At 33.2% G+C, this 13572-nt stretch overlaps 1 protein-coding gene across 1 annotated transcript in view; it reads right to left on the minus strand.

Annotated features, from left to right (window-relative positions):
• The window catches only part of LOC145324402 (putative G-protein coupled receptor CG31760), a 30621-nt gene extending 19020 nt beyond the window's left edge, over positions 1 to 11601 (minus strand). The window contains exons 1-8 of the mRNA XM_080166993.1: positions 11531 to 11601; positions 10894 to 10930; positions 10017 to 10090; positions 9435 to 9493; positions 6455 to 6526; positions 5681 to 5755; positions 4818 to 4890; positions 4096 to 4205 (exon numbers count right to left, since the gene is read on the minus strand). Coding sequence (XP_080023119.1) covers positions 4096 to 4205; positions 4818 to 4890; positions 5681 to 5755; positions 6455 to 6526; positions 9435 to 9493; positions 10017 to 10090; positions 10894 to 10930; positions 11531 to 11590 — 560 coding nt within the window. The 5' untranslated portion in view covers positions 11591 to 11601. The remainder of the gene's footprint in view (positions 1 to 4095; positions 4206 to 4817; positions 4891 to 5680; positions 5756 to 6454; positions 6527 to 9434; positions 9494 to 10016; positions 10091 to 10893; positions 10931 to 11530) is intronic.
• Between the last annotated feature and the right edge of the window lie 1971 nt (positions 11602 to 13572).

Consider the following 13572-nt stretch of genomic DNA (forward strand, 5'->3'; position numbering starts at 1 on the left):
GAATTAGGTTAAGTTAGGTTAGGTAATATTGAGGAGCCCTGCAAGGTTAGGCCCCCCTGGGGGCCCTAACCTTGCAGGGCTCCTCAATATTACCTAACCTGTGCAGGAGACCCTAACTCTGCAGGGCTACTCAATCTTAAACTAACCTAACTTAACCAATTTTAAACTAACATGAACCAACTAAACCTAATCTAACCCATTTTAATCTAACCTAACCCATCTTAACCTAACCTAACAAACTTAACCTAACCTAACCCATTTTAACCTAACCTAACCCATCTTAACCTAACCTAACCCATATTAACCTAACCTAACCCATTTTAACCTAACCTAACCTAACTTCACCTAACCTAACCTAATTTCAACCCCCAACCCCATCATAAAAAATTGGCCCCTATATTCAATTTTTACCCACCATCATAGAAAAATGACCCCCATATTAATTTATGTACCCCCATGTGCATAAATGGCTTCCTTACTTTAATCTGAGTTACCACAGTCAAGCAACTAGGCCTCTATCTCTTACGGTTCTCCAGATATAAGCACTTGTAAGTACCCCCATCATGAAAAAAATACCCCATATCAAATTTTGGTCACCCATGTGCATAAATGGCTTCCTTATGTAAATCTGAGTTACCACAGTCAAGCAACTAGGCCTCTATCTCTTACGGTTCTCAAGATATAAGCACTTGAAACTACCCCCATCATGAAAAAAATACCCCATATCATATTTTGGTCCCCCATGTGAATAAATGGCTTCCTTATGTAAATATGAGTTACCACAGTCAAGCAACTAGGCCTCTATCTCTTACAGTTCTCCAGATATAAGCACTTGAAACTACCCCCATCATGAAAAAAATACCCCATATCATATTTTGGTCCCCCATGTGCATAAATGGCTTTTTTATGTAAATCTGAGTTACCACAGTCAAGCAACTAGGCCTCTATCTCTTACGGTTCTCCAGATATAAGCACTTGAAACTACCCCCATCATGAAAAAAATACCCCATATCATGTTTTGGTCCCCCATGTGCACAAATGGCTTCCTTATGTAAATCTGAGTTACCACAGTCAAGCAACTAGGCCTCTATCTCTTACGGTTCTCAAGATATAAGCACTTGAAACTACCCCCATCATGAAAAAAATACCCCATATCATGTTTTGGTCCCCCATGTGCATAAATGGCTTCCTTGTGTAAATCTGAGTTACCACAGTCAAGCAACTAGGCCTCTATCTCTTACGGTTCTCAAGATATAAGCACTTGAAACTACCCCCATCATGAAAAAAATACCCCATATCATATTTTGGTCCCCCATGTGCATAAATGGCTTCCTTATGTAAATCTGAGTTACCACAGTCAAGCAACTAGGCCTCTATCTCTTACGGTTCACCAGATATAAGCACTCAAACCTACCCCATCATGAAAAAAATACCCCATATCAAATTTTGACACCCCATCATGAAAAAAATACCCCATCTCAAATTTTGACACCCCATGTGCATAAATGGCTTTCTTATGTAAATCTGAGTTACCACAGTCAAGCAACTAGGCCTCTATCTCTTACGGTTCTCAAGATATAAGCACTTGAAGCTACCCCATCATGAAAAAATGACCCCATATTAATTTTTGGACCTCCATGTGTGATTTTTGTTCCCCATATTTTATATACTTACCCCATATGTAATATTTTACCCCTATAACTCATAGTTTATTACCACCAAGCTTTGTTTTAAACATTGAAAATTACAGGGACCAAAATTTAAGATGGGGTACAAAATCAAATGATGCCGGGGGGGGGGGTTTATTTTGACAGATGGCGGGGGGGGGAGGTTTATTTTTTCGTATGGGGTAGAATCTCACTCCTCAACTGGGATGGTGCCGTCTTATGATGAACCTAAAGTAAAAGTGCAGTTCTAGTAATGTTGTAATTTTATGCGATTTTAAGAATGATGGATATCTGCGGAAACGAATGCACGTCGATATAAATAAATAAATAATCCGGTAAGGTTGCTGAATGTATTTCTGTATACTGGAGGAGCTAAAGATATAACTTTAGGTTTTGGCTGAAACCGCAGATTTTTTGGCGAATTTTCTGAGGATAATCGAAAAATGGCAAATGTGCTTGGACTTAAATTAAATTAGTTGATTTATTATTAATTGGATCTTACACCAAATTATCATGTAACATGTTCTCTAATAAAGTGAAACTTGTAGCTGGCTAAAATAACGATCCATCCCCTCTACCCCACCACCTTTTCGCCTACAGTATGAACGAACTGACCAATAGTTTATATCCATGTTAGCAACCTAATTTGACGACAATTTTCCCCTTGTCATAATATCCACGTATATTTTATGTCCATTATTAAATTAAAACTATAGTTCTGTTACTTTTTATTCGATAACAATTTTCAGAAAAAAGTTACCAACAATTTAAATAAAAGCAAGTTTAGTAGGATATGAATTATTTCCTCTAGTTTATATAACCTAACTGCAAACAAATTGTTATATATATGTGTTTTTATAATTAATCATTCATTATACATTAATTGTATATATCTTATCAGTAGCTGTCTGCAGACGTTACTTTTTAATAGTGGTCCTATGCTATATCAAGGGTATATCCGTATGTCTGTCCAACTTAAAAACATTCAAGGACTTACTAAAAGTCTAGGGAACCTTAGGAATTAAAAGATTAAAACTCCCAATTATTATAGACAAAATCTCTCCTTCTGTCAGGGATCTTCAGGGACGGATCTTGGACAAAGTAGCTTCGGACAAAGTAGCTACTTTGTCCTGAAGCTACTTTGTCCGAAGCTACTTTGTCCGAAGCTACTTTGTCTGAAGCTACTTTGTCCAAGATCCTTCAGGGACAAGTCTATAAACCATAAATGATTTATATCCCAAATGATAATAAACAAAATTACCCCTGGTGTGGATTGAAATTATTTGTTGTTAAATTTGGAAACTAACTACTGATTTTGAACTAACCAATCAAAATTCCATAATAGTGTCCAATTTTTTTTGTTGCATTACGGTCATAATAGAATAAATAATAATAAATAATAAATAATCTTATTTAAATACACAAGTATGTAATTATTATTTCTCCGCTACTTTGGACTAATATTCTCTTGTTTATTGAGATTTTGAAAGGGTACATTATAAAAGTTTCTTGAGATCTAAAGTAAACAAAGCTAATTATCTTATTTTTGTTACACTACTAGTAAAATTTAACTATATTATACAATATCATAATAAGCTGAGGTAAATTCTTTAAAAAAATTTGCCCCACTAATCGCTTAGTGGGGCAAACTTGTTTTCGTGAAAAATCCTCCAAAATCACATAGAAAATCTACAAAAAAAAAATTTAAATCTTATGTTCATAACCCTTCTATGATTTTGTTTACTTTTTGTATACTTTAAATGTGATTTTGGTGGATTTTTGGTGGAAAACAATTTTGCCCCACTAAGCGATTAGTGGGGCAAACTTTTTTTTAAGAATCCACCTCTGGTGTCTTCTGTATGTTTTGGTTATAGGTTGTACCAAGGATGAACTGTTAAAAGACCTTTAAGTCATAGAATACCAAAGCATAAAAACATTGCATATGTAAGACATATTCCAAATAGGTGTTCCTTTCAAATTAATAGGTATATCACTATCTATATAGTGTATAAGACAAGCTAATATATCAAATTATTTATACCTATTTTATATTATCATTTAATTCAACTAAAGAATAGCTGATACTCAGTGATTGAAAATATCAAATCAACAATTCATGGACGTCCAAGGGGGGGGGGGGGTAAAGGGGTGATTATACCCACCCAAACAATTTTGGGGAGGTAAATCCCAAACAAAAAAAAATTTTGGCGCACTTTGCGCATTTTTTCCAATTTACCCCCTCCCCCCCCCCAAAAAAAAAAAAAAAAAATATTACCTCCCCCTTAAAAAAATTTATCCCCCCCCTCCCCAAATAAAAAAGGTTGAGCGCCGCTGCAACAATTGTTCTACTCTACATAACTATTTTCTTTCAAACTGTTATTAGCTTGTTATTGCTGCGCTTTTTATGACTATATTTGCTATTGTTTACCTTCTAATACTGTTAACCAATCCCGAAAAAGCTGTTATAATTCCAAAATGTTGGCACAATTTAGTGATGACACAGATGTAACTGTCCCCAACTGTCATACCGATCATATTCTAAACAATACATATTTTGATTGGTGGACTTTTTTGTCAAACCTGCAGTTTTGTCATATTTAAAACTAGAAAGGGGGGGGGGGACATTGAACTGTAAATTTCACTTTTAACTAAAGATTTATAACCACGTTTTCTGACTTGTTGGCTCGAAAAATTTTGGTACTTTTATTAAATTTTGATTGTTTGATTCCATACTAATAATATCCAAACTTATCAAACAATAATTTTTATTTACAGAAGGGATAATTTTGTTTATCATCATTTAGTACGTACATCAATTTATCGTCCATTGTCTAACTAAATAAATTAGACATTTAGACAAAAAAATACAATAAAAATCAATTATCAATAATTTAATATAATAATGAAAACCTAAATATTCTAAAAAGTAAGTAAAAAGTCATTATATAATTAATTAAAGGAATTTAATATTTACTATAAAAAGACATAATTTTAAATTCTATTATCAATATGAAAATAATGTTTTCATAAAAAAATTTAAGCATTGACAAATAAAAACCATTTGACTGATAATGATTCTTTTAAAATAACAAACAAACTCTTAATTAATCATCCAGCTACTTTGTATTTTAGATGAAACAAAATCTGTACCTGTGAATAAGCGATGACACAGCCAATAATAAATATGTTTAGTTTAGAGGCTGATGAAAATTCTATCCTTTTCCTGCAAATAAAAAGTTGTCATTTGTAGCAAGTTTACTCTAAAGGCCAAATGTGTTGGTCAGTTGATCTGTCTGTCGGTCACACTCATATATATGTTCTTCATTTATGTACAATAAAGCTAACTTTGCTCTACTCCAAACCTTGGGAATAGTCCCTTTCGTAACATCGCCCCACTAGGGGCGATTCGTCGTATTTTTAATAGGTTATTTTAGGTCAGGTAAGGTTATATTGGGTTAGGTGATTGCCCCAGAGGGTTAGGTTATTGGCCCTGCAGGGTTAGAGCCCCCCGCAGGTGCTATAAATAAGAGAAAAGCTACTGTGAAAAATACGAAGAATCGCCCCATAAGGTGCGATGTTACGAAAGGGACTATACCCCAAACCTTTTATCTTATTTTGGCTTAATTCAAACTTGTATGGGTTACATATAACGTTGAATGTGGGTTCGAATCTCAGCACAAATCGCCTCATATCTAAAGATATTAAAAGCTAAACTTGCTATTTAAATGTGCAACATTCAAAGTAAGACTAAGGGGAAAGTCTTAAACCAAAAGACTGATGCAACTCATAACCACACAGCTCAGCGAGGAAAAGGTCGCGCAATTAAAGGGTCAATCTTCTGCATGATTGGATTGTTTATGCCTTGGGAACTTGTATAAGGTTCTGGATTTAAGTCAAAAAATATTCCTTAGCTAACTGGTATTTATATCCTGCGACAATAGCATTTCTGTGAGACAGTTTTTGATAGTCTTGCAAAACATCTTCCTTGCTAAACAATATTTTGTTTCTTTTACCTGTATATTGTAGTAGCGATCATGATAATCCCACAACCAATAATACAGACTAATGAAATACTCATCAAAGCCAACCTGAAAATCATAAGATAAGTATTACTAGCTGCTGAGATCCCACCATCTATAATAGCTTAAAACCATCCCAAGATGGAAAATTTAGCCTTAAACCATGCCAGGTCATTTAAGAAGCTACTCTAAAATTCAATGGAGAACTTGATCGGTTCAGTAGCTTCCAAGATCTTAAAGATTTCTTTATACTCTTACTACTTTATATAATAGAATCATTCTATTTTTAGCGACAATATGATATTGGGAGAATGGTTGAAATTTTTTTGTACCGCAATTTTATTTTACTTTTTCTTTGTTTTATTTAAAAACTAGCGGCTGCTCCCCTAGAGGCCTCTAGTGGCACTTTAAATGTTTTTTTTTATTATTTCAAATATCTAATTTGAGAAATAATTTGTTCAAAAGTCGAGAATATTTTTTCGATTTTTTGTGACTTTTCTTAGGAGGGTAGTGTTACCCTCCCCCAAAATAGTTATAAACCTTCCCAAGACCTATGAGAAGCTACCCTGTAAAGGAGAACTAGATCGATTTAGCGGTTAGCGAGATCCTTCGGTACAAACAGAAGGACAGACATCGTTCTACTTTGTATTATAGATATAACATTTTTAATTAAGTAAGGAAAAAAATACCTAATTAATATAACATTAAATATTGAGACAAATTGAGGTTATATTTTGTAATTAACTATTTGTGTAGAATTATATTTACCTAAACCTCTGATTAATACTAATGAAGCAAGGCTTGTTATTTGTACATGTCTCACATCCAGCACTACATTTCCTAAACAAACAAGAACGTCAACATCTATAAATAGCGAACTTTAACAGCATTAGCGAGAAAAAAGCAACAGAACAAAATAGTACATAAATTTGTTGTAAGATTGAGTAAACATAGAATATTGTATAAGGACATACTTTTGTTTTAAGGTTTAGTTATAGAGACGCTTTGCTTATAATATTGTACCTTGTTGTTCAAGGAAACATTATTCAAAAATTAGATAAAATAGGATGATTATCTCATACAAAAAAAATTGTTGTAGGAATCATCGTGTAAAGTTTGGAATCGTTTGGACGATTCTTACATGTCAGACCGACCCTAATTATGGAAAAGTTTTGCTTTTAAAAATATCTCATTTATATTCTGAGATCCTAAGGTAAAAGACAATATACGAAAAATTAATATACAGCCTCAATGTTGTAAAACTAAATTAAAGTTATTGGTTTGACAAAGTTTAATAAAGAAACAAATTATAATTATCAAAGTACCCATGGTTTTTAAGTTAACGAATGAATGATAGAAATGTTTAAAAACTTTGGGTACAAGTGAAAGTTACAAGCAGTTACCCCCTTGATACCTCTAGGGGTACTTTATTGAAGGGGGGGGGGGAGGTCAATCCTCCACTTTTGATTTTAGTTTTAAATAGGAAAAGAAAAATAACTAGGGCGGGGGGTAATTATCTCTTTGTGTGATTTTCCCTAGAGGGGGGGGGGTGGTACGTATCCTTCCCTCAAATATTTATAAACATATTGGTTTCGCGGTTAGCGAGATCCTTAGCTGCACACAGACAGGCATAGTAAGACGGACATCCTGTCACTTTTATACACGTTTATTTGCCTTTAGATTTGGGTAATTATATTTTGTTTCAAACTTTTGGTTTAGGCAAATAGTTTTGGAACAATCCAGACATTGAGTCCGTCCTTTAACAGGATGTTTGTCTGTTCGTGTGACTGTGTGTATATCTGTCTGTAGCGAAGGATCTTTAGCAGTAAAACTTCTTTACAATTCCAGAAAATCCTAAGAGAAAAGCCCATATAAAAATTTCTCAATCTAAATTATTAGTTAGAAAAACTGTCGACCCTAAACTGTTACAGGAATTAAATGCCAAGTTTGAAATCGATAGGACAATTCTAACGTACTTAAATCAACGATAAGCCATTTGTAAAGGATGGACGGACAAGCCCTAAATGTAGATATATAAGCTTTACTTTCAGAATAAATATATCCTATAATTTGTTGCTACCAAACCTAGCGTAATTTGTCTCAAACTTGTAGGAACTGTGAAACTTAAAATACTTTTAGCCAAGTTTAAGTTCATCAGGGAGGAAGGGAAAAATTGATTATTTTACAATTATATTTTCCCCTAAAAGGGATAGATGCATAAAAAGTTTGATTGCAAGCATATGTTACTGGAATACAATCTAACATAAATAAGTTTGTATTGCAATTATTGAAAACAGGACAGTCATTTATGTTGTATATACCCAAAAAATATGATTTTCAATTCTTGATATTTTTAAAACTACCTGGTAGAAAATTGAAATTCTTTCAAATATATGTCCTATAGATGTAGTCTAAGCTATTGAACAGAAAAAAAACGTACAGTTCACCAAATTCAAGTTTAAATGCACTTCGTGCAACTTACTCCTTTGCCAAAAGTACAATTCCACATTCTTTTTTAAATAAGGGAAGGAAAATTATCACCCATTGACCCTTCCTTGGATCCCTGAAGTTCACAAACTTTAAACAAATTGATTCTTAGTGGATGTGTGTACCTACATATTTTGCTAATGGCAAAACAAGTACAACTATTTCCATATATAGTGTAATACTTACAGATAAATAAATAGTTTTAAAGTGAATGGAGAGAAAATATACAGCAATAGTATTATAATATTGAAGCATTAAAAAACATGGATGAACAAATCGCCATAGTGATGTTACAGAAAATGAGGTGGAAAAGAATAAGAAAGGGGGATATCAGAAAATTATATTAAATTTTAAAGTAAATGTATATTTTTCTTTTTTAGCAATACCTTCAAAACAGTGCAGGACCAAGTATGATGCATACTTAATGCTCTTAAGGAAAGGGTATTTTCACCAAAACAAGAATGACAACATCCATAAAAGCGAAGCACTGAAACGGTAGGACAAACGGACATTAACACTTGTATAGTGTCAGAACTGAATAATCATAATATAAATGTATAAGGGTCAAAGCAAAATTGTAAGTAAATTTGTTGAAAAAAACTGCTTGATTCAGGATAATATTTATGGACATACTTACATTTCTAGGACTTGATTTTAGAGTTGCTTCGCTTATTACATTATACTTTGTTGTCCCAGGAATCAATATACCAAAAATCAGATCAATCAGATGATTAGTTCACATAAAAATTTGTCGTTAAAAAAATCAAAAAAATCAACATGTTTAAAATGGACCTACGGACATTTGGGTAATGATTATAGAGTTGCTACGCTTTCTCAATCGTATCTAACTACTAAAGGAATCACCATGCAAAATTTGAAATCGATAGGACAATTCTAACATGACTAAATTAATAAAAAAAGCTATCCGTTACGTACGTACGGACGGACGGACCGACCCTAATTATAGAAAGCTTCGCTTTTAAAAATCATCAGTATATCTTGTATAGCCGCCCTCTTAGCGATACGGACTGACAGACGGACAGAAAATGTAAATCATATAAAATTAGTAGTTAAGTCGGTGTTAACTAAGTATTACCTGACGGACGGACGGTAATTAATGAACTTTAATGTTTTTTTTTCTATAACAATTCTTTTAAATTTTTGTACCTTACAGTCATGATAGAATAGCCATTCGATTTTAAACCTCTATATAATACTTTTATTTTTAAAACATATAGAATACATAGTTGAAAAAAGCCACCTGCATTGATAAAGCATTTCATATGATTTAGAACCTCTTTTAGCATCCATATATGCGACCTAAACAAAACATTTAATAATCTATAGATTCTGGATTTAGAATTTAACGTTTATTCTTAAATAGCTCTGCATTGTAGGCTACTCTGAAACTAGGGTATGTCCATTGTTTGTACGTCTGTTTAACGATTACTAACTATGACAGTTTGAAAGCACACAACTGAAGAACTAAATTGCACATTACACAAAATACAAATCACACTGGCAGCACAATTTATTCATCATTATATACTTGTTACTGTTCTTTCTATACATAGTAACAGAAAGTCGATGTATCTGTCTGTGGTTCTTATAGGTACAGGGAAGGTTTATAACTATTTTGGGAATTTTAAAAATGAAACCCCCCAAAAAATGTCTGTTAAACTAAAATTGAAATTGGATGGTCTTTATCTTTAGGGGTTTTGCCGCTAGTATTGTATAAATGAACTGGGTTAGGCATTCGGAAGATTTTTAAAATCAAAAAGCCATTGATTTTTCGTGACTGGCTGACGGTTAACAATTCCCAATTTACTCTTGATAACTATACCTCAACAAGACTTCCATTGAACTGATTCTTTCCAAAAGCACTGTAATATCCATCCCGACATTCACATACATAACCTTAATCAAAAATAATATCTGACTAACAATTGAACCTTCACATAGTTTTAATGCCTAAAACACGTGGGATGGTGTAGGCTATTTCAATACATCCTATCTTCTCCTTTTTATATATTAAAAGCCTTTTAGTATTCTACATTGTATATCTTATTTGTTAGTAGCGAAGCTGTAATTCACTTTGTCAGTCTGTATGTTTGCTTGTCCATAACGCTAGGAAAGAAACGCAATTTTCTCAGCTGCTATAGAAGATAGACAGCTGAAATTTTTGTTGTAGCTTCCAAATATCAATAAGCATCAAGTGTATAATTTAATTCGTCCTTCGGTCTGTCATTCAGGCATAAAAAAAGACATTTAAATACTTTTTAGAATTTTTTCAGAAACGGTTCGTGATTTCTATGAATTATTGCATATTTATCAACAGAACATATTAGCTATAATTCATTTTGCCTGTCTGTCCTTCCATTAATTATTAATTTATTATACTAAAGTAATAGGATGTTTGACTGTTTGTTTGTCTGTGTGTCTGTACCGAAGGATCTCGCTAACCGCTGAACCGATCGGGTTCTCCCTAAAAGGGTAGATTCTAATGGATTCTGGGAAGGTTTATAACTATTTTGGGGGAGGGTACAACCACCCTCACAAGAGAAATGACAAAAAAATCGAAATTTTTTAAAATTTTATGGGAGACATCGTAACATAAAGAAGTAACGAAGACACTATAGCAAACAAAAACATCTAAAGTGCCACTTTAGGCCTATAGGGGCGTAGCCGCTAGTAATTAATATTGGAATAAAATTGCTTACCTCCTTTTACCCAACCTTGTCCAGGCATAAAAACACACTAAACAAAAAAAAAGAAGAAAAAACGTTAATAAATTAATATCAATGTCATTTTTCAAAGATATACAATGGTATTAGGCAAAAGGTCATCTTGGTGGAACATTTTTTTACCAAATCAACCTTTGGCGTGCAAATGGTTTTGTCATAAAGTTGTAAACGCCGAAAGTTTCATACCCCGATTTTTTTGGATGGTGCGTCAGGTAGGGGTAGGCCTTAATTAAGAGGAGAATATTAGCCCCCCCCCCCCTTATTATGCGGGGGAGTTTATACACTTCCTTTAGCACGACTCTGTAATAACAATAAATTATCATTTAGATTTTTGTGTAATTTTAATTAATGTATTGAAGTACGGACATACTATCCTTATACTAAAGTAACAGGATGTTTGTCTGTGTGTCTGTTTGTCTATACCGAAGAATCTCTCTAACCGCTGAACCGATCGGGCTCTCCTTTACAGGGTAGCTTCTCATAAGTCCCAAATAAAATAACTAAATATTCCACCCCCCTTAAAAATTTTTTTTAGGTTATCAAGTGCCCCTAGAGGCCTCTAGAGAGTATCCACTAGTATATATATATAGCTGTGCAACGAGAAAATATTCACCTGGCTGCTAGAATGACATTTGTGAGTTCCTTTGAAAAAATCTACGGTCATTGTAAACATTTCTTTTTTCCTTCCCTAATTTATTTAGTTTCATAGATTTTAAAAATAAAATTATGGATTTACTTTGTCATGTTTTTCAAAGCAAGTCTTTTCTTTAATTAGGGTCTGTCCATCCGTACGTTACAGATATATGACTTAAATAATGATATAGTGTATCTTATTGTACCAAGACGCATTGTTTCAAAAATCAGATGAATATGAATAGATTATACTAAACATTTTGTCAAGAAAATTAAAAACCTGATTTTTTAATGAAGAACTTTCTTGTACCTATTATAGAGTTCTTACGCCTTCTAAAGTGTACCTAATTATTACAGGGACCATTACTCTAAAATTAAAATTAAGGAAAATTTTAACATGCATAAATTAACGAAAAGAGCTCCGTTAGTTCATACCCTAATTATAGAAAAAGCTTCATTTTAAAATAAAGTGTACATAATTATAATACAGCTATGCTTGCAATATTTTGTTTATAATGATTGCACCACAAAACATTTAGCAAGTTTTGAAATAGAGTGGAATATTTAGATAAAATATTGGTGACAGCTTGTCAATGCTATAAAGTTAAGCACAATTTTCAGGGGGGGGGGGGGAAAGGAACATGCAAAATTGATTCAATAGGATGAAAACTGTAGCAGGGAGGGAGGGGACATGGAATATAAATTGCATTGTTACCTAAAGGTACCCAAGTTATTTTAGCTTGGTGGATAGTCTGTTGAGGACTAGATACACCACGAGATCTTAATTTGGTGTGTCCAAAATTTACCTAATTTTGTGTATGACACACAACCAACCATTTGGTTGGACGACCTTTGTTCGGAAGTCCTAACTGATCATGGTAAGTTGCGCCTTTTTTTAGGCCAAGGCATTACCCCTATACTAACTTTTTATGTCGTGCATATGACAAAGCATGTTTAAGAGTAATATCTTACGTTATGACAAAGTGGTGGCCAAGATTCGAACCTTTTATTGAATTTTAATTGGTGTCCTTAAACATTTCCACATATAATTTTAATCTACAGATGGCGTAAATTTGTTTATTATCATTGGGAATGTATACAAATTTATCGTCAATTCTGTTAAGATTTCTTGGAATATTTTTATGAATTGCCTTTTATCAATGTATTTATTCTTGTGTATCGCAGTATTGATATACAAGTAAGGAAGTACATTTTGTAAATTTTGCTGGGTAGAAAATGGTTTAACAAGGAACTCAGCAACCAAACGTAATTTAAAAATTAACTATACTTTAGTTTTTTAAAAAGCTTTCTATGTGTATAATGTTAAAGATATTTGTAGAAAATAAGTTCACAACAAAAAAAAAGGGGTTGGGGGGGAAGTTTTGACACATTTGCCTAAACCTGAAGTATAGGCTTTATCTTTGGACTGAGAGGATAGGTTATTAAAGATAAAATCATTCTTATATGTTGAAATATCCGCAACTTTAAGATTTTTTGGATAGGCCTCCAGGTGGTCTCTGTACAGGTAAAAATGGAAAAAAAATGTTTAAAGAGTTAGAAGTCAGCTTATAAAACAAAATATGCATGTTTTTTCATCAAATATGTGAATAACATTAAAAAAGATGCATATTTTGTTTTATAAGTTGACCTCTAACTCTAAAAATTTCATTTTTACCTGTACAGAGACCACCTGGAGGCCTGAAGTTCCGGATCCCCTGGAGGTCTATTGAAAAAATCTTAAAGTTGCGGGTATTTCATAAGAATGATTTTATCTTGAATAACCTATCCTCTCAGTCTAAAGATAAAGCCTATACTCCAGGTTTACGCAAATGTGTCAAAACATTCCCCCCCCCCCTTTATTCGAAAATTTAATAATTTCTCTCAGAGTGCTTGCGATAATAGAACCCCCCCCCCCTCCTTTTTTTAAAATAAATTTTATTTAAAAGAGGTGTTTCATGCAAGTAACCCCTAGAATGGAGGGGGTTGGGGCTTAATCCTGCGATTCCAATAACTTAGGTCAGA

This window comes from Acartia tonsa, chromosome 7, assembly GCF_053477335.1.
Source record: "Acartia tonsa isolate MP-2025a chromosome 7, ASM5347733v1, whole genome shotgun sequence".
In the NCBI taxonomy this organism is placed as follows: domain Eukaryota; kingdom Metazoa; phylum Arthropoda; class Copepoda; order Calanoida; family Acartiidae; genus Acartia; species Acartia tonsa.